This window comes from Daucus carota, chromosome 4, assembly GCF_001625215.2.
Source record: "Daucus carota subsp. sativus chromosome 4, DH1 v3.0, whole genome shotgun sequence".
Taxonomy (NCBI): domain Eukaryota; kingdom Viridiplantae; phylum Streptophyta; class Magnoliopsida; order Apiales; family Apiaceae; genus Daucus; species Daucus carota.
In genome coordinates, this window is record NC_030384.2 from 18755443 (window position 1) to 18775051 (window position 19609).

A 19609-nucleotide genomic window follows, 5' to 3' on the forward strand; every position below is an offset into this window, starting at 1 on the left:
CATGTACACCTAAATAAAACAAAACAAAACTAGAAGCCCCCCAATAATCAACTTCAATTATCTCTTCAATGGAACCATAATAATGAACATCACCAACTGTTGGGTTTTGGTCCTTGGAACTAGCAAAGCTTGTGGTTAAGGCAGTTAAGTAAACACCGCTGTTTTGTGTCGTGCATATATATATTATCCCTTTTCTTCGTATGGAACCTATATCCATTCACAACATAACCACTATATCGCTTCGCTGCTCGATTAGGACCTCTGGCTAAGGATGACAATTCCCTTGAAACATTCTCTTTTTTCGCAATTTCATTCCTAAACCAATCAACTAATTCATCAGTGTGTGTTCTTGCTCTCTTGAATCTGTTGGACTTCACATTTTGGTCAAATAATGCCTGATGTTTCCTACAATTTTAGACGATAACAGTATGTCAATAGATGTAAGATAATAAAATATTTAATTTACTAATTAAATAGGTTACAGACTTACTTAATCAACTCTTCTACATCCTTGTCATCATAGTTAAATAAAACATAACGATGAGCTTTGATCCATACATCTTCAGGCAGATGAATAGATTTCCCCATTTTATTCCTCCCTGAACCAATAGCATATCCACCAGTTTTTGGATTTAAGCTTCTGTATTCATTTAATGACTTTGTTTGGCTGTCACATAGGAATCTTGCACAGAATGTAAGACATTCATCAGCGAGGTATCCTTCCGCCATCGACCCTTCTGGCTTACTCCTATTGCGAACGTATCACTTCAATTTACCTAGGTATCTCTCAACTGAGTACATCCATCTTTGATGAACTGGGCCGCCAAGCTCAATTTCATTGCAGAGATGTATTGGTAAGTGCACCATAATGTCAAAGAATGCAGGAGGGAAAATCATTTCTAGTTGACAAATTATTTCAATAATATCCTGCTGAAGTTTCTTTATATCCTCCATTTCAATTACCTTAGAACAGATATTTCGAAGAAATTCACCGAGTCTAATTAACGGAACTGCAACCTCGGGCTTCAGTGCCTTTTTAACAGCAATTTCTAATAAGTATTGCATAATAATATGTGCATCGTGACTCTTGTACCCGACAATCTTTCTATCTTGGACACATTTGCTAATATTAGAAGCAAACCCGTATGGAAACTTTGCATTTTCAAATACTGAACAAAATATATCCTTCTCTTTATTTGTCATGTCAAAATTTGCTGCCCTGATCTCGAGATGCTTTCCATCAGTAGAGGTGATAGAATGAAGGACCTTTCGAATTCCGAGTTCTTGCAAATCTAATCGTGCATTTAAATGATCTTTAGTTTTACCAGGAATATTTAACAATGTACCTAAAATACTATCCTATAGATTCTTTTCAATATGCATAACATCAAGGTTATGCCTTATTGAATTTTCACTCCAATATGGTAAGTCAAAAAAGATTGACTTCTTGTTCCAAGGATTGACATCGCGGCTGACTTTCTGTTTCCCGTGCACTTTACCGAATTTATTCTGATAACTGCCAACAACTTCTTGATCATGCTTCCTGATATAACTGGTGGGGCTTGGCCAACCTCAACTTGACCATTAAACCGCCTTTTGTCTGACCTCCATTTATGATTTGAATCCAAGAATCGTCGATGATTCATATAGCACATTTTTCTGCTATTCTTCAAATACACCGATGATGTCTCGTAACTACAGATAGGACATGCAAGGTACCCCTTAGTATTCATCATCTCAAGCCACTGGTTTGTGGTGATCTTTTCTGATTTATTTTGATAGTTATTTTTTGACTATTATTGCATTATATTTCTAAGACAAATAGAAAATCAGAAACAACTCAAATTTAGACATGTTTAGAGGATGTTCGTGCCTCGCACGGGTTATAAAGCTAGTTAATATTAAGTACGACACAACCGACTCAATGAGTCATAATATAAATCACTTAAGTGAATTAAGTACATGAGCGGACTAACATACTGAGTATTGGGGGAAGTGGCCGTACTTGACATTTATTCAACCTTTAAATTGGTTTAATAATGATTAGAATTGTAACATATCAGTGAATTCCAACTTATTTTAGTAATTTTATTAAACTTTTACAAATAATCCAATCAAAAAAGTTATTAGTCAAATTATTATAAAACGTGAAAATAATAATAATTGTCTGAACAAAGAAATTTTTTAGTCTCATTTAGCTTATTAAAGGAATTACAAATTATGTGTATATTTTAATATGATAAAAAAATTTAGATATTTTTCATACAATGTCCACACTGAAAATAACTTTTGGGTCCACCACTTCTTAAGTATATAATGCTCCTAGGAAAAAATCAAAGATCCGCCATTGAATGGTATCTGAATTAATTAATATTATGTCCCGCATTCTTAATTAAGACTACAAATTATATAAATTGATTAGAGTCTTAGCAGCCTAATTTTTAATTTATTTGTTTAGAGGACTAAGACAATCATATATAATTTGCAACTATGGTCAAGTACTATTTCTTCACAATCTTTCTCTTCATCCTCGTCACAAATGGTAATTCACGCTTACTATATCTTACTTACACCAAAAATCACTTTATATACATGCACATTATTTAAAATTTGGTAAAAATGTATGTGATTTGCAGAGTGTTGGGGTTGCTCAAATGAGGATGTTAAGGTGATCATAGGTCCTTCAGGAAGACAAGTACAATGGAAGCCGGAATGGACAGTGATTGTTTTCAACAGTTGCACTTGTCCAGTGGGTCGTATTTATTTATCGTGTCCTGAATTCGATACAGTTGAGCCCATCAATCCATCGATGTTCTTGAGAATCCGTGATGGTCGGTGCCTCATCAATCAAGGAAATGTCTTGCTACCCAAAACTTTTATCAGATTTTCTTATCCATGGGATACAAAGTTTAATCTTCCTGTTAAGTACAGTACTCCTCAATGTTAACGTATTATTGGTCTTTTTTAAAGATATTGTTAAACATTCGGATTGTTTGATCTTTAATTTGATTGAATTTATAAATATTCTATATGAATTATTGAAATGATCAGGAAAATATTTAACAGACACTCATTTGTTCAACAACAAAAAATTAATGTAGGGGGACTAGGGAAAACGATTAAATCGAAAATAACAATAAGAAATAAATTGAGCATGATTGAAACTAAAAAATACTATCTAAAATATTTTTTATCTAATGGTCAAAATTGATACTCGTATACTAATGATGTCAAAGAATTTTAAGTCATACACTGATTAGCTACTAAGTTGAGAAAATAAATATAGTTTGCAAATTTCAAATTGTTAGATTATTGTAGTTTTTTATCGTGTTGTATTTATTTAAATTTACATGTGATCAAAATTACAATGAATTCTTGTTCATAATAAATTTATGGTAACTAACGGTTGAATCAACATTATTACTGTTTTATTATTATTAGAACTTTAATGTTATGTAATCGAGGACAAAAACTCCAACAACAAACAATATTAATTTTTAGTGACATTAGTCAAGAACAATTAGTCGGTGACAAATAAAGTTCAAAATCTGTCTCGGAATGCCAAAGAATTCACTTAAAGTGTTGATTATATTCAATTGAATTATAAATTTTAATTAATACATATATACAACTAAATATGAGTTATTAGCATGTAACTAAGAGACTCATTAAATAAGATGAGAGTAGGGTTGACATTAATGTAAAGTAAAAAGTATGAAATATAAATACATACTAAAATAAGATAATTTGCAGTTTGGTTATATATTCTTAGTCATATATGAATTACTCTTATAGCTGTCTTATTTTATAGAGTTAATTATCTAATTGGGCACACGCTTCACACCAATATATCATCCGGGACACTCTTGAATTTTCAGTCTCATTTGAAACACCATTTACAGAAATTATATCAGTATTAAAAGTTAAACGTTAAATTCGAAATCTGATCGACAGTTTGAGAAGTATTACTCATGGGGCTTTAATATAGTAGGCTGTAGAGATTATGTAGGTACAGTTAATCGAATTTTCGCGTCCGAAATATGGGTAAAATTGATGGTTAAAGAGATGAGTGATGAAATAAGGAGGACATACTTGGTTAGAGGACCTTGTCAATCACGTGGTCATGAATTTCCTACATGGTTTGATCAACATGGTGGTTGGTTGGAGTATAATGTGAAAGCCGATAAAGTCTTTTGTTTGTGTTGTTACTTATTTAGTGGTCATGTTGGGAGACAAGGAGGGGGTGATGCATTTGTGGTGGAAAGTTTTTGTTGGAATAAAATGGATAGACTTAAAGTTCATGTTGGTGATGTTAGTAGTTCACATAATAAAGCAGTTAAAAATGTGATAATCTACTGAGGCAAGACCAATCAATCACCGCTACAATACATAAGCAAAGTGATATTGCAAAGAATGAGTTAGAATTAGATTAAATGCTTCAATTGATGTTTCTAGATATTTACTGAATGGTGCATTACCTTTCCGTGGTCATGATGAGTAAGAAAACTCTCTACATAGGGGACATTTTTTGGAAATGATAAAGTACACACAAACTCAAAATGAAAGTGTTCGTAAAGTGACTTTAAAAAATGCTCCTCGAAACAATCAAATGGTGTCTCCTAGCATCCAGAAAGATATTTGTCATTGTTTTGCACAAGATATACTCACATCTATTCTTGCTGAAATCAGTGATAATGTGGTTGCTTTGTTAGTTAATGAGTCTAGTGATGTATCTAAAAGGGAACAAATGGTTGTTGTTTTGAGATATGTTGATGATACTTTTGGAATGGTTAAGGAGAGATTTGTTGGTCTTGTTCATGTAAAGGAGACATCTTCTTTAACTCTTAAAATCCGCTATTGATTACTTATTTACTGAATTTAGTTTGAGTTTGAAACAAATTAGAGGACAATGTTATGACGGTGCAAGCAATATGCGTGGTGAATTTAATGGGTTAAAAGCTCTAATCATGAAACAATGCAGTTCAGCATATTATGTACATTGTTTTGCTCACCAACTTCAATTAGTTGTGGTGGCAATTGCAATAAAACACTTTGATGTTGGAGTTTTCTTTGACATGATAGCGGTCTTGATAAATGTGGTAGGTGGTTCTTGTAAACGAACAGATATGATTCGAGATAGTCAAAAAGAGAAGCTACTAAAGGAGATAGGTTGTGGTGAAATAGAAACTGAAAGTGGGTTGAATCAAGAGCTTTCTCTAATAAGAGCAGGAGATACACGTTGGAGTTCCCATTAAAAAACGCTTTTGCGTTTAGTTGATTTGTATTCAACTATTATGGATGTGCTTAGCTTTGTTGAAAAAGAGGGTGAAAAGGATTTGCAATAACGTCAAGCAAATGGTCTTTAAATTTATTTTACATCTTCGGATTTTGTATTCTATTTGCACTTGATGTTGCACATATTTGGTCCCATTAAATCTCTGTCAAAATCTCTACAAAGAAAAGATCAAGATATCTTGAATGTCATGTCAATGCTGAAATCAACTAAGAGACAATTGCAGAAATTTAGACTTAATGGATGGGGGTCCTCTATTGCAGAAAATCTTTTCCTTTTGTGATAAGGATGGTATTGAAAAGTAGAACATGATGGAGCCATACGTAAATCCAAAAAATTGGCGAAAGAAAACATGAATTACATATGAGCATTATTATTCTTTTGACTATTTAATGTTGTTGTTGATATGCAAATTGTAGAGTTTAATGATCGTTTTAACGAGGTCAATTCTGAATTGCTCATTTGTATGGGTGCTTTGGATCTACGTGATTCATTTGGTTTATTTGACCCGTTACAGTTAATGAGGCTAGCTGAATTATATCCTGAAGATTTTGATTCTATGGAGAGAAATGGCTCTCGAGCATGAAATTATCATCTATATTGACAATGTGAAAGAAGATAAAATATTTGAACATTTGAATGGCATCGGGGATCTTGTTAAAGTACATGCAAACCAAAAAGAATCTCTCTTATCCTTTGGTGTATCGATTACTAAAGATTGCATTGGTTTTGCTGGTTGCAACTGCAACAACGGAGAGGTGCTTTTCTACCATGAAACTTGTGAATTCAGATTTGCGCAACCGAATTGGTGATGGCTTCTTAAGTGCTTGTCTTATTTCAGCTATAGAAAAAAAGGCCCTTGCAAATGTTACTAATGAAGATGTAATAAATCGTTTTCAAAAGATGAAAACTGGTGGGGAGCAAATTTAGAATGTAAAACTTTATTATTTTATATTAGTAGCGAACTTGTTAATTATTATTCCATTTTTTATAAGGAACCCACTGAAAAAAAATCTGGATCCGCCACTGATGTATATGACCATCATCTTTACCCGAACAGTAATAATGAACGTCCTACCACCATTACCAACAATTTTCATGACTTGCCGCCATCACCTACCATTATCAATAGTCACAGATACTTGTCATCATAACTTATCAAAGCTAGCGATTATTTAAGACTATCATACACAATCTCTTACGACTTGTTACCGTTTAGAACCTTCCTGAGATTGAAATTGATCATATATAATCAATCATCAATAGTTTACGTAAGTAGAATTTTCCAATTTAATAAAAATCGCTGTTTATATAATGTATAAAACAGTGATTAGTGAAGTATATATCAGTGATACCCGTAGTTATATATAGTAGTAGGAAAACTGGTTTTTAGTTGGTATTCAAGAGTTGGTTTGTATTTGATCACTTGACTATATATATAGATCATCACGTGTTTTACTGTGATAAAGGAAAGATAAACAAAAAGTCAAATAAATAATATCATTTTTTTAAAAAAGAAAAAGAAATAAGAGATTTAAAAATATGATTTTAATTTATTTAAAAATAAATAAGTAATGAAATCATTAACATATGTTAACATTAAGAAAACTATTATAAATAGATAATAAATATATTGTTTACACCCCATTCATATTATTAAAAGTTATTACAAAAAATTAAATCTCTAAGAGAAAATATAATCAATCGATTAATTATATTGAATTAAATTTCAATACATTATCATAGAATTCTCATCCAACAATAATAAATTATTAATAACACGTTGTCAAAAATAAAATTATAAATAACAAATTTGAATTATATAGTGGTGTGTGCTTCATACTTAAATAATAATAAGATTGTAACTTTGGGTGAATAAATTTGTTAACTGTTGTTGTATTATATACCATATTATAATTTATATGTAACAAAAAATTTGTAGTTTAATTTTAATATAGTTAAAATTAAAAATTAACGTATCATTCTGTCATTTTATAAAAAACAAGGCAACATGAAATCGGACTAGTGTAACTTTTGGGTATTTTATGTCTCTCCTTTTGGAGTTGTTTGTGTTTCTGCTTTTGGAGTGGTTGGTCTGTTTTAGTATATTTTGGTGTATTCTATTTTGTTATTCTGATCGGTTGATGATGATTCAATTGGTGGATTGGGAGATCTGGAAAGCCGGCTTTGAATCTGAAATGATGATGATTATCGCAAGAGCTCACCTTGCACAATGAAAGATTGTTCAATATATGAGGACATTTGTACCCCCAGCCACAGTTGGCATAATAGACGGGTTTAAATATTTATATTTGAAATCATTTTAATTGTCAAGAATATTTATTATCTATTTGTTAAGCAATCTGAATATAAAATTACTAATTATTTAGCTTATTTTTATTTTTCAATCAGGTTCTATTGTTAGTTCGGGGATTTGTCCTGACTGTGTTTCAACATTCTAATGAATGCATTTTGTCAAAAAAAATAATTTTCTTAATTAAATTTGAGGCATCGATATAAATTGTTAAAATTGAAACATAATTTTTATTTTATAAAATTAATAAATATATTTTTTTATTGAATTAGGTGTTATTATTTTAAATATGATGTATTTAACATATTAGTTTTACTGATATTTAGAATTATTATGAAATTGGTAAAAAAATTATTATATAACGTGAATAATAATTGTCTAAACAAAGTTTTTTTTTAGTACCATGTAGCATATTACGAAATTACAAATTATTAATATATGTTTAAATATGTTAAAAAATTATCTTAGAAGTTTGTAATACAATGTCCCCACTGAAAATAACCTTTGGGTCCACCACTTGTTAAATATATAATGCTTCTACAGGAAAAAATCAAAGATTCGTCATTGAATGGTATCTGAATTAATTATCAATATGTCCATTCTTAATTAAGACTATAAAATATATAAATTGATTACAGCTTCTTAACAACCTAATTGTTGAATATTTTTTTTAAAGCACGAAGAACATCAAATTAATTTTGCAGCTATGATTAAGTACGATTTCTTCACAATCTTTCTCTTCATCCTTGTCACAAGTGGTAATTCACACATACTATATCTTTGTTACGCCAAAAATCACTTTATACACGTGCAAATTATTTAAAATTTGATAAAAATGGTTGTGATTTGCAGGGTGTTGGGGTTGCTCAAATGTGGATGTTAAGGTGATTATAGGTCCCTCAGGAAGACAAGTACAAGGCAAGCCAGAATGGACAGTGATTGTTTTCAACAGCTGCACTTGTCCGGTGGGTGGTATTGTTTTATCATGTCCTGAATTCGAAACAGTTGAACCCATCGATCCATCGATGTTCTTGAGATCCGGTGATGGTCGTTGCCTCATCAACCAAGGAAATGACTTGCTGCCTAAAACTTTTATTAGATTTGCTTATGCATGGGATACAAAGTTTAATCTTCCTGTTAGGGACATTAATCCTGAATGCTAACGTATCATTTGTCTTTGTTAAAGATATTTTTAAATATTGATAATTTTTTATCTTTGATTTGATTAAATTTATAAATGTTATATATAAATTAAAATGATCATGAAAAGATTCAACAGTCATTCATTTGTTCAATGATGTGAATCAATTTAAACCCTTTTATGTCGTATATAATGCAGTGAAAGTAAGAGTATCGTTCTACGCCATGAATCAAGGGCTCACTTAACTTAAATTTTGCAAAGAGATAACGATTGGATTTGTTTTATCTATTAATTAAACTATTTATTAAACTAAAGCAAGTGTATTTTTAACAATTAAAGAAGCATGTTGGAAAGCATGAAGATCCACCACTAAACCCATGACATACTCTGAAACTCTTATGATATGTTCTGAAATATAGAGAACTTGTCATGGCCACATAGAAACAAGTTCTGCTATCCGCATAACCCCATGGACAACATAGAAAGGCTAAAACAGATTACACACTGATACAATTAATCCCATGGAGCACATAGAAAGATTAATTGACTTTACAGATATATCAATCACATAACTGAATCGGATGTCCACATACCACAGCTAATTCAAGAATATCTATAAGCATTGATGTATATATAAGCGCAATCAAGAACATATCTCAGAAAATCATAAAATATCATTGTCATAAAGTTTAGGGCTTCAAAACAGATCTCCAATAATAGAGAATTAGCCAATCATAGTCATAGTAAAACACGTAAGAATCATAAAAAGAATAGAATACGATACAAAGTGTCGATCCTTTCTCTTCTTCTCCGTGGCTCTCCTAATAGCACGTATGTAATTCTCTATCTCATAATACCTAATACAAAAGTGTTTTTATTCTAATAGGAATATACAAGGCAATTCCGAAACTGAATGGGTTTCCAAAAGGTCAAAATTCACAGTTGACTTTCTCCCCTGTTTCTGGGCTGTTTCAGCGGGCTTTTGATATCTGGACCCATCTAGAATGATAGAAAATTAAATTATCTTCGCGTGAGCTGTTTACTCGCCCAAATCCGACTTCTAGAACTCAAGATATAGCCCAAACAATATTCCGAATGCGGGTAGCCCAATAATTGCGAATTTTCTTCTAATTTGTCCAAATCCTTTCCAATTTAGAATTCCTTGCTCCCTACAATAAGATATTAAAATATAATTAATATATGTCCAATTAAATGCAAAATATAACTAATATGAGAATAATTATCATCTAAAATATATATAACTATATACTCTATCATTCAACAACACAAAATTAATATAATAATGCCAAAGAATTCTAAGTTATATACGATTATTTGTTATGTACTAATTATCTACAAAGTCGAGAAAATAAAAATAGTTTTTGAATTTTGAATTGTTAGATTATTATAATTTTTTATCATGTTGTATTTATTTTAAATTTACATTTGTTCACAATCATTGTTGAGAACGTTTTTTCATAATAAATTTATGGTAACTAGGAATTGAATCAGTTTTATTGGTGTTTTATTATTATTAGAATTTTAAATAAAAATTATAATGTAACGTAATGTTTTGTAATGGAGAACAAATATTTCTAACAAAACAACAAACAATATTAATTTTCAAAAGAATCCATAAGTGAAGGAATTCGTAAGTCAAAAAAATTAGTCAACGACAAACGAAAATAATATGCTAAGATTAATTTTCAGAGGAATCCATAATTTTCAGATATCTAAAAATATGATTTGAAATTATTTAAGAATAAAAAATTAATCAAATCATTAACATTTTTTTTGTCACAAGATATTTTCTCATATAATAAATTTTATCAAAATATCCGCTGACATGATTTCTTTTAATTCAAGAAAGTTTACCTTCTAACCTTTGGACATGCAGTGAATGTTGGATCTATACAAAAATATATATTTGAAAGATTTAGAAATATTTTTGGGTTTCCGAGAATATATTGAACAAACTACCCTTTTTGTGAGGAGTCTTTTCTATTGAAGATCCTCCACCATATTCAAAGCTGTTGATTTTTTATAGGTATGTTCGGAAGTTATACTTCCTCGGAGTCTTGGCTGAGTCTCTGCATCTAGTACACGAGATTGGTGTGTCTTTTTCAGTGCTTTTCTAGTAGGATATTATCCTCTATTTATAGGCAATTCCTCCACATCCTCCACCCCATAAAGTGTAACTGCCTTATTACAATTAATTATATATTAAATATAGTTAATACACATAAATATATATATTCGTAACTTACAAATACAAATTAAAAGTATTTAATTCTTTTAAGGGTTGTTTGGCAAAGAGCCAATACCCACAGAGATGACCGCGGACATTTAGACAATAAAATTTTAATGTTCGATAAGAAAACACCCCTAAGAGATCCCGCTATCATTCTTTTTTCCACTCGCGTATCCTGAAAAACTACAACACAAATAAGAGTATAATATGTTCATACATATAATAAAATAATAAAACTATCTAAAATGATAGAGGAAAAAAGTCAACAAACTCATAATTAAAAAAAAGATATGAATATAATATAATTTTTTAAAGAATAAAGAAAGTAAAATCAAAAACTTTTAAAACAAGTCATCAAAAAAAATCCCAAATAGATAATGAGATCTCTTTGGTTAGATACCTAATAAAATATAAATCTAATCAGAAAATAACTGACTGTTATATCAATAAATATTTAAAATATAAATAAGAAAATATAATTGAGAACATAGTTAAGATATTACTCAAATATAAGACAAAATCCAGACAAACAAATGTATAACGATTTTAGCTATTTATCATAATCAGCACAATATAAATTTGGTATACACCAATCAACCAATCAATCATTAATGACGCAATAATACCTCATTAAGGCACAATAAAATCATCTTAGGTCCTAAGAATAATGAAATTCAGGTACGATAAACATCAATAAATATGAATTATGTACAAGCATAAATTTGAATTATGTACCAGCATTTACGGGTTTAGAATTAGCATTTAATGATACTTAAATAATAATAAAATTGTAACTTTGTGCGAATAAATTTGCTTATTATTGCTGTAGCATATATAATATTATATAATATACATGTTGGAAAAAATTTGTAATTTAATTTTAATATAGTAAAAATTAACACATCATTCTGTCGTTCTACTAAAGAATAAGGTAAGAGGTTATATATAATAAAAAAAACTTTATAATTATACTACATTTTTTCTAATTTTTTTAAATATTTTAAATGATAGGTCCAACTATTGTCTAATTAATAACAAATTAACTTTAATATAAAATTTAAATGAATTATTATTTTTAATTAAATTTGAGGCAGCGTTATAAATTGTTAGTATTGAAACATAATTTTTCTATGTTACAAATTAAAAAAAATATGTTTTTTATGAAATTAGTTATTATTATTTTAATTTAATGTATTTTAACCTATTAGTTTTGTTGATATTTAAAATCATGATGAAATTTATAATAAATTAATTTATATATATTTTAAATTGATAGGTCATGATTATTAAAATTTAACTAATCATAAAAATATAATGGAAACTATATTACCATATCATACGATACATACTCAATATATCCCGCTTAGGGTAGGGTTTGAGAAGGCTAAAATATACGCAACTATGTCCCTATTCTTAAAGTAGATAGGCTGTTTCCGTGAAGACCTCGGGCTTTGCATACGATAAATAAAAAAGTGTGGGATAGAATATGAATATAAGAGCATCTCCAACCATCAGAAACTCTTAGCTAAAAGTCTAGTTGGCTTAACCAAATTAAAAATTATAGCCAATGTCCACAAAAAACAGCACTCCAACCATAGCAAGCCTTTGTCTGTAATTATAGCCATCCCCCAATGGATGACTATATTTGTCGAACCACTACAGATCTGTAGTGAATTCTACATCATCTCCCGCAGTTTATTTTCCTCCTTCCTAATTACAAATTATTTATTACCATATTAAATTAATATATTCTATTTATAACAATATAAATATTAATAACATACTATTTTTAAATTATAACCAACTAATATAGCCAATACCATTGAAGCACAATGTCTTACAGGTTCAGCAAATTTTACATAATATTTTACAGGTCTAATTTAGCCAACCATTATAGCCAACACCATTGTAGATGCTATAATACTTTAACCTATGACCTTCTTCACATGGGACTTACCCATCTGTTGTTGTACTAACGGGGTGTATTAGATTGAGATTTTAAAACATTTTTTTTATTCATGAAATTCGAGGATATTCGATTGGAATTGTTTGAAATCCATTAAAATTTTAGGGTATTTGATTGAGATATTTAAATTATGATACAAAATCTGGTGGTATTCAATTAGGATTCTAAATTATGCTTTAAAATCCAGTGGTATTCTTGGGATTGTTTAAAATTAATTAAAATCTTATGGTATTCAAATGCTGATGGATTATTTTGGATTTCATAAAATGATGGATTTTGTGCTATTCTTGAGTATATTATAAGTTTTTTGAAATCCCAGCAAAATTCATGAGATTTTGAAACATTATGCTTAAATTTTTTACGACATTTTATCAAGAATTCATCAAAATCACATACAATACATTAAAATTTATAGACTAAAAACAATCCATCAAAATCAAAATTGAAAAGGAAACCAAATTGCCGACGATTTATTGCATCATGAATCAGAATTGTCCAATCATGTGATACTCCCTCAAAGAACATATGAGAACACCGATATATGTAAAACATTTATCAAATATATTTTTATGCCGTAATATTGTGATGAAGACTTGGGTAGGTAAAAATCATTATTAACTTGATATTTGTATTGAAAATTATAATTAATGTAATATATATATATATATATATATATATATATCTCAAAATTATAAATTAATGTAGCATTTTGATAAAGTGTAAATTATTTTACAAAAGAGTCGTCAAAATTATTATGATAAACATCATAGTCATTATTTTCACCTATTTGTATATTTAGATTTAGATTATAATGAATTTTTTTATAATTAACTTTTTATATATTTTTGTATGGAGCATCTTTTTTAATACTCCATCCGTCCCATTTTAATTGACACTTATTCCTTTTTGGGACGTCCCAAAAAGAATGAACCTATTACACTTACTATTTTTGAACACTATTTTTCACTATTACACCCACTACTTCTTCCACTATGTCTATTCTATAATAATATAAACACTATTACGCCCACTAATTTCCTCCACTATCTCAAATCTATTATTAAAATTTTGATGGGTCCCATCATTTTATCAACTTTTCAACTAATTTAATGCCCTGTTTGGTAACCTTGATTTGATTTCAAATCCTGCATTTGTTCAAATCTACTGTTTGCCAAATTCTATAAATTCTAGATTTGGATTTGTTCAATTCCATCAAATTTAAACAAAAGCTATAACAAAATAATTTGAAATACTAGTCAGCAAAGTGTCATTTGAAATCAAAAAATAGAAGACAAACTCCATGCCTTCACTTCGGGCTGCTCGCTCATCTTCTCTCCCTCGCCCCTCTTCTCTCCTGCCATTATTCCGTCTCCGCCGAAAATTCAAAGGTGCAATTCTCTCTCTCTCTCTCTCTCCCTCCCTCCCTCTCTCCCTCCTTCTCCCTCTCCCTCTCCCTCTCTGCATCTATCCTTCTCCTTGTCTCTCTTGCTAGTATTGGATTATACGCATCTTTTCTCTCTGTATACATTGATTGTTGTCATTTTATTCCTTAATTTGATATCTATATGTATATATGTGCGTGTAATTGATTTCACTGCTCTCATTTTTGTAATTAGGGTTTAACATTGAAGTTGTTTGTTTTTCTTTATCCTTGTGTCGCATTATCTTCTAGATGTCACAGCCTTTAGAGTTAAGAATGTCTGTAGTTACCCTGTCTTAGTTTACTATTCTGGGGGGGCAACACTTGATTGACATTTAAGCCATATGTTTTGGAGTTCACCAGCTATATGCAAACTTGATATGTGTTTTTAAAAGAGGAAAAGAAGGTAAGGAAATGATAGAATCTGAATATTTTAACAATTTGGTTGCTCCTTTACTTGGTTCCTAAATCATGATATCGCTGCTTTCAATTTCCTAAAACTCTGGCTGTCATATCCAGAACTATAATGCGGTCTAGAAATTTGGTGGAATGTTTTTCTAGCTTTTTAGTGTGGTCTCGGTTTGTACACAGAGAAACATGCTTTTCTTATATAGGCCCGGTGCCCAAATTATAGTAGTCAAAGCTCTTCCTAATTCCAGCTAACTCCTAAATTTTCATGTCAGCTTCTTCCTTATCCAACTATACTGCATCGAATAATAGAATAATAGAATAAGATTTTGTCTTTCATCAAGATTTCAATTTCTTATCCTTTCATATTCAGTTTCTTGGATTCCTGATTAAACTTCTTCGACGCAATAGAGTCCAAGGTGTGGAAAAAACTTGTTAACATAAGAGATTCGTGTAAACGTTTGAGGGATGATGAAGATATGGAGTTAGTTACGATAGTTGCGGGTTTTATTGTGGTTGTAGCAGCGGTCTCATATGGTCAAATGTATGGTCAAATGATGAAGATATCAAAGTTCTGCAGGAGAAGCAGTAATCTGCTCTGCTCTGTTCTTTTTAAAGCTGTAATCAAAGTTCTGCAGGAGAAGGATTTGATAGAAAGTTCCATTTAAATGCATTTACGTTGTTGTGCTTCTTAAATTAAGCAGTGATAAATTATGTAATGCTAGAATTACTCTGTCTTAAGCAAAAAAACAAAATATCAAACATAGGAATTGTGCTAGAATTATGTGCTATCAACTAAATAATTATGAGCAGATTTCTTTATCAACTAAATATCTATGGCCTTAGAACAGTATATAGCTGTGGCCTGTGTGCTTGTAAAGTATTCTGTATCAATTACCAAATAAGCATTCTTTAGATAATATATTTGCAATGCTACATTGACAATAATTAGCTCACTTGTATGTTTTGGTCTGACCAATCAATGTTTCTTATTATATTCTTGTGATGCAATGCTTTGGTCTGATAATATATTGAAATGTTTCTTACTTGTGATGCTTTGGTCTGTGCAATATAAACTTGTACCAGACATGTATTTCAGATTACTAAGTTCACATTTTTCTAAGATAATTAATAATTAATACTAATCATCATTTTGCTCTTCACATTTCAGATTACTAAGCATTTCAAAGTGTATGTTAAGTAGTGTGTATGGTGCGTGGTCAGTGTCTTACTTGTGTGTCTGACTAGATTCTGTATTTGTTGAATATATTGATGAGAAGTGGAGTGGTGATAGCTCCTCGATTCTCCCCTCTGATCCTTATGATCGTGTTGTTGCGCGATTCTGGGCTGCGTATTTTGATGACAAGGTACATTTTTAAATTTTGATTTCGTAAGTCACGTTATTTTAACAATGCGTAGAAGTTTTCTCATTTTTCTTAAGATTTTTCTTAATATTGTCGCATATTGCAGGTGGTTCCAGTCCAGAGAGCGAAAGGGTGGCGTTGATAGAGCAGCTAGCGGAAGGATTGGTGCCGCTGGAGGAGGCTTTCAAGACATGTAGCAAAGGGAAGAGCTACTTCGGGGGAGATAACATTGGTTACACTGATATTGCTGTTGGAAGCTTCATTGGATGGATCAAGGCAATCGAGAAAATGAGTGGCATCAAGGTTCTGGCTGAGGCAAAAACACCGGGCCTCGTCGGATGGGTGACCAAGTTTCTGTCGACTGATGCTGCTAAGAAATTTGTTCCGGAGCCTGAAGTGTATGTTGAGCTTCTTAAGAAGATGCATGCTTGAGCCTGAGCTGCATAAAGGAACTGGGGGTGTGTCTGTTTGATCCAATAAGTGACTTGTGTTTTCTAGCAAGTTTATGTAGTATTAAAATCATAAGATAAGTACAGATTGCTTGTAATATTTGAATTATAAGTGTGAAGTACATGTTATAATAAAGTATTTACTCATTTTATCTTGGATTTTATTTGTAATTTTGAATGAGATTAAATATTTATCTCATGTATCGCCTACTTCAAAATATTATTTAGATAAATATTGAAGAACGCATTTGTGATTAAATTTGGAGTTATGATTAAGTTTTTAAGTAAAAATTTGTTTAAATTCCAAATTCAGCTTTTGAAATACTTAAATAACCCAAACAGTGGATTTGGATTTCAAATCCAGGATTTGAAATTCTAATATTCCCAAACAATGGATTTGGATTTCAAATTCTGGATTTAAAATTTTGAATTTGAAATCCCACGTTTCAAATGAAATCTGTGTTTCCAAACGGCACCTAATTTCTTTTACTACTTTTTTCTTAATCTCCGTGAAAGTCAAAGCATATCAATCTTTTTGGGACGGAGGGAGTATATTTTTTAGTAATGAAAACAAAAGACAAAGCCATGTATGAATGAAGTTTGAAAGAGGTATATGATCAGTTCAGTCTTTGGAATTTTAATCGCCATAATTTCCTCAGTTCCAAGAAGCCTATTTGAATACACACACAGTCACACACAGTCAAACCCAAATCGTGAGATCTCTTTACCATGTTTGAATCAAGAAGCAGGGGCAAAGCTAGGTCTTCAAATGAACAAGGAAGCAAGAAGAAGAATGCATGCGTGAGTGTATGGAGTGAAGAAGATGATGTGTCACTTTTGAAGGGCATGATTGATTATGAGGTGCAGAATCAAGCCAGCCCTTATGATGATTTGGGTAAGTTTCTTGATTTTGTTAAGCCCTGTCTTCATTTGGATGTTCAGAGAAAGCAACTTACTGATAAGCTTTGGAAATTGAGGAAGAAGTTTGTTAATTCTAGTTATGATCTCTCCAAAGCCCACCATGCAAAGTTGTTTGAGCTTGCCAAATTGATCAAGTCATGGGGGCATGGTGAGAATGTTAGTGTTGATTGTGGTAAGGGGGAGAATGTTGTTAGTGGTGATGATGGGAATGGTAGAAAGGATAAGAATTCGAAAGTAGGTAGAAATAAGCAAAGGGGGGAGCTTGTTGCTGATGGTGGTCTGAATGGTGAAAAGGGTAATGTCGGTGTAGATGGGGATGCTGGTGTTAATATGGGTACGGAAGTAGTTATGAAAAAGAAGAAGTTTGTGAATGAGGATGGTCAAATTGTTAAGGAAAATGAAGGGGTTTCAGGTGTTGTTAAGAGCGGGAAGAAGTCGAAAGTAGGTAGAAAGAAACAAAATGAGGAACTTGTCGCCGATGATGGTCAGATTGGGGAGAAGGATGACGCGGGTATGGATGATGATGGTCACGTTAATATGGGTATGGAAGTAGTTAAGCAAAAGAGGAAATTTGCGAATGAGGATGGTCAAATTGTTAAGGAAAATGAAGGGATTTCAGGTGTTGTTAAGAGCGGGAAGAAGTCGAAAGTAGATAGAAAGAAACAAAAGGAGGAACTTGTCGCCAATGATGGTCAAATTGGTGAGAAGGATAACGTGGGTATGGATGATGATGTTCACGTTAATACGGGAATGAAAGTATTTAAGCAAAAGAGGAAATTTGTGAATGGGGACGGCCAGGAGATTGATGAGATTTCAGGTGTTGTTAAGGGCAGAAAGAGTTCAAAAGATTTGGAAGAGTTGACATGCATGTATCCGCAATTAATTAAAGGGCTCAAGTTGGAAACACTATCTAGGATGCCACAAAATTTGAAGGATAACTGTGTGGTAGACACAATCAATTTCATGGGAAAGGAAAAGGCAAATGAGTTGGAAGAAAAATGGACTGATTTGCGCGTAATGGAGCTTGGATTGCAAGCTAAGAAGTTGGATTTGGCAAAAACGCATATCAATCTGATTTTTGAGGCAGCGCGCAGATAAATTCATGCCTTACTGATGGTACTTGGTTAGCAGTTTTATGTTTTCATATATGTTCAGCTCAAGTAGACAGTTTAATTGTGATGGGCCTTGTTTCCTTCAAACTCTAATGTTATGTTTCTTAGTTTCTTGGATTTATAATCTGCAGGAACTTGCTATTAGTAGAAGACAAGAAGGTAAACTTTTCAAAGCCTGTGTTAATGTATCTAAAAATCTTAAATAAATATATTCTGGTGTCTACCTATAACTGGACACTGGTATCTGTATGCATGTATTGACCCTTTTTCCTTGATATACATTGTGTTTTCGTCTTTCCCTCGTCTAATGGCATGAATCAGTGACAACTGTACCTAAAGTATCTGTTTAAATTCTAGTTACATTCAGAAGTGAAACCTCATTGGATGAGGATGGTTTGTCAACCTCGTCCAATGAGGGTTATGGTCAGAGTAAGGTAAACTCTTTTTTGTCCAAGGTTATGTGAGCACTGCTATATGCTTGAATTTAATCCACCATGCCTTGCTCCTTAGTCTTCATCGGACATTTTATCTAGCCACTTACATATTAAATGGAATGTGTATGTCCTGCGAGTTGCGACTTACATATTAACATGGATTCGAATTATGAGTATCCTACCAAGTATCTTCGATAATTTGTTATGATAGTGTCCATTCACTAGAAAAACAGCTCCACACTTCTTTCCATCTAAAGTTGAATTTATCTTGGTACTTGGATATTTCTGTTCTAATCGTTAGAAGTACCATGTTATTGGTCTTGAAATTTTTAATCTTAAAATGGTAGTTTGATTTAACAGTACTATTCTGTTTCTCTATTTGTTGGATTTATAATCTGGAAGAACTTGCTATAATTAGAAGGTAAACTTTTCCAAGTCAGTGGTAATGTATCTAAATATGTTCTGGCGTTTACCTATAACTGGTTACCGCTATCTGTGTGCTTGCTTTGACCCTTTTTCTTGAATGTACAATGTCA

General features: G+C 31.4%; 2 protein-coding genes, 1 long non-coding RNA gene and 1 pseudogene across 3 annotated transcripts; all 4 read left to right on the forward strand.

Moving 5' to 3' along the window:
* The first annotated feature begins 4065 nt into the window (after positions 1-4065).
* Positions 4066-6261, forward strand: LOC108216955 (uncharacterized; annotated as a pseudogene).
* Positions 6262-8313: 2052 nt separating this feature from the next.
* LOC108216956 (TPD1 protein homolog 1B-like) lies at positions 8314-8770 on the forward strand. Its single transcript, XM_017389817.1, has 2 exons — positions 8314-8365; positions 8460-8770. Exons 1-2 carry the CDS (start codon positions 8314-8316, stop codon positions 8768-8770), a joined length of 363 nt encoding a protein of 120 aa, XP_017245306.1.
* Positions 8771-14100: 5330 nt separating this feature from the next.
* LOC108215917 (uncharacterized) lies at positions 14101-16805 on the forward strand. The gene is made up of 3 exons (XR_001806014.2): positions 14101-14353; positions 15965-16160; positions 16264-16805. It is a non-coding gene; the product is annotated as an uncharacterized LOC108215917 (long non-coding RNA).
* A 530-nt stretch (positions 16806-17335) lies between these two features.
* LOC108216957 (GLABROUS1 enhancer-binding protein-like 1) lies at positions 17336-18625 on the forward strand. Its single transcript, XM_017389818.2, has one exon. It carries the CDS (start codon positions 17336-17338, stop codon positions 18623-18625), a length of 1290 nt encoding a protein of 429 aa, XP_017245307.2.
* Positions 18626-19609: the final 984 nt, after the last annotated feature.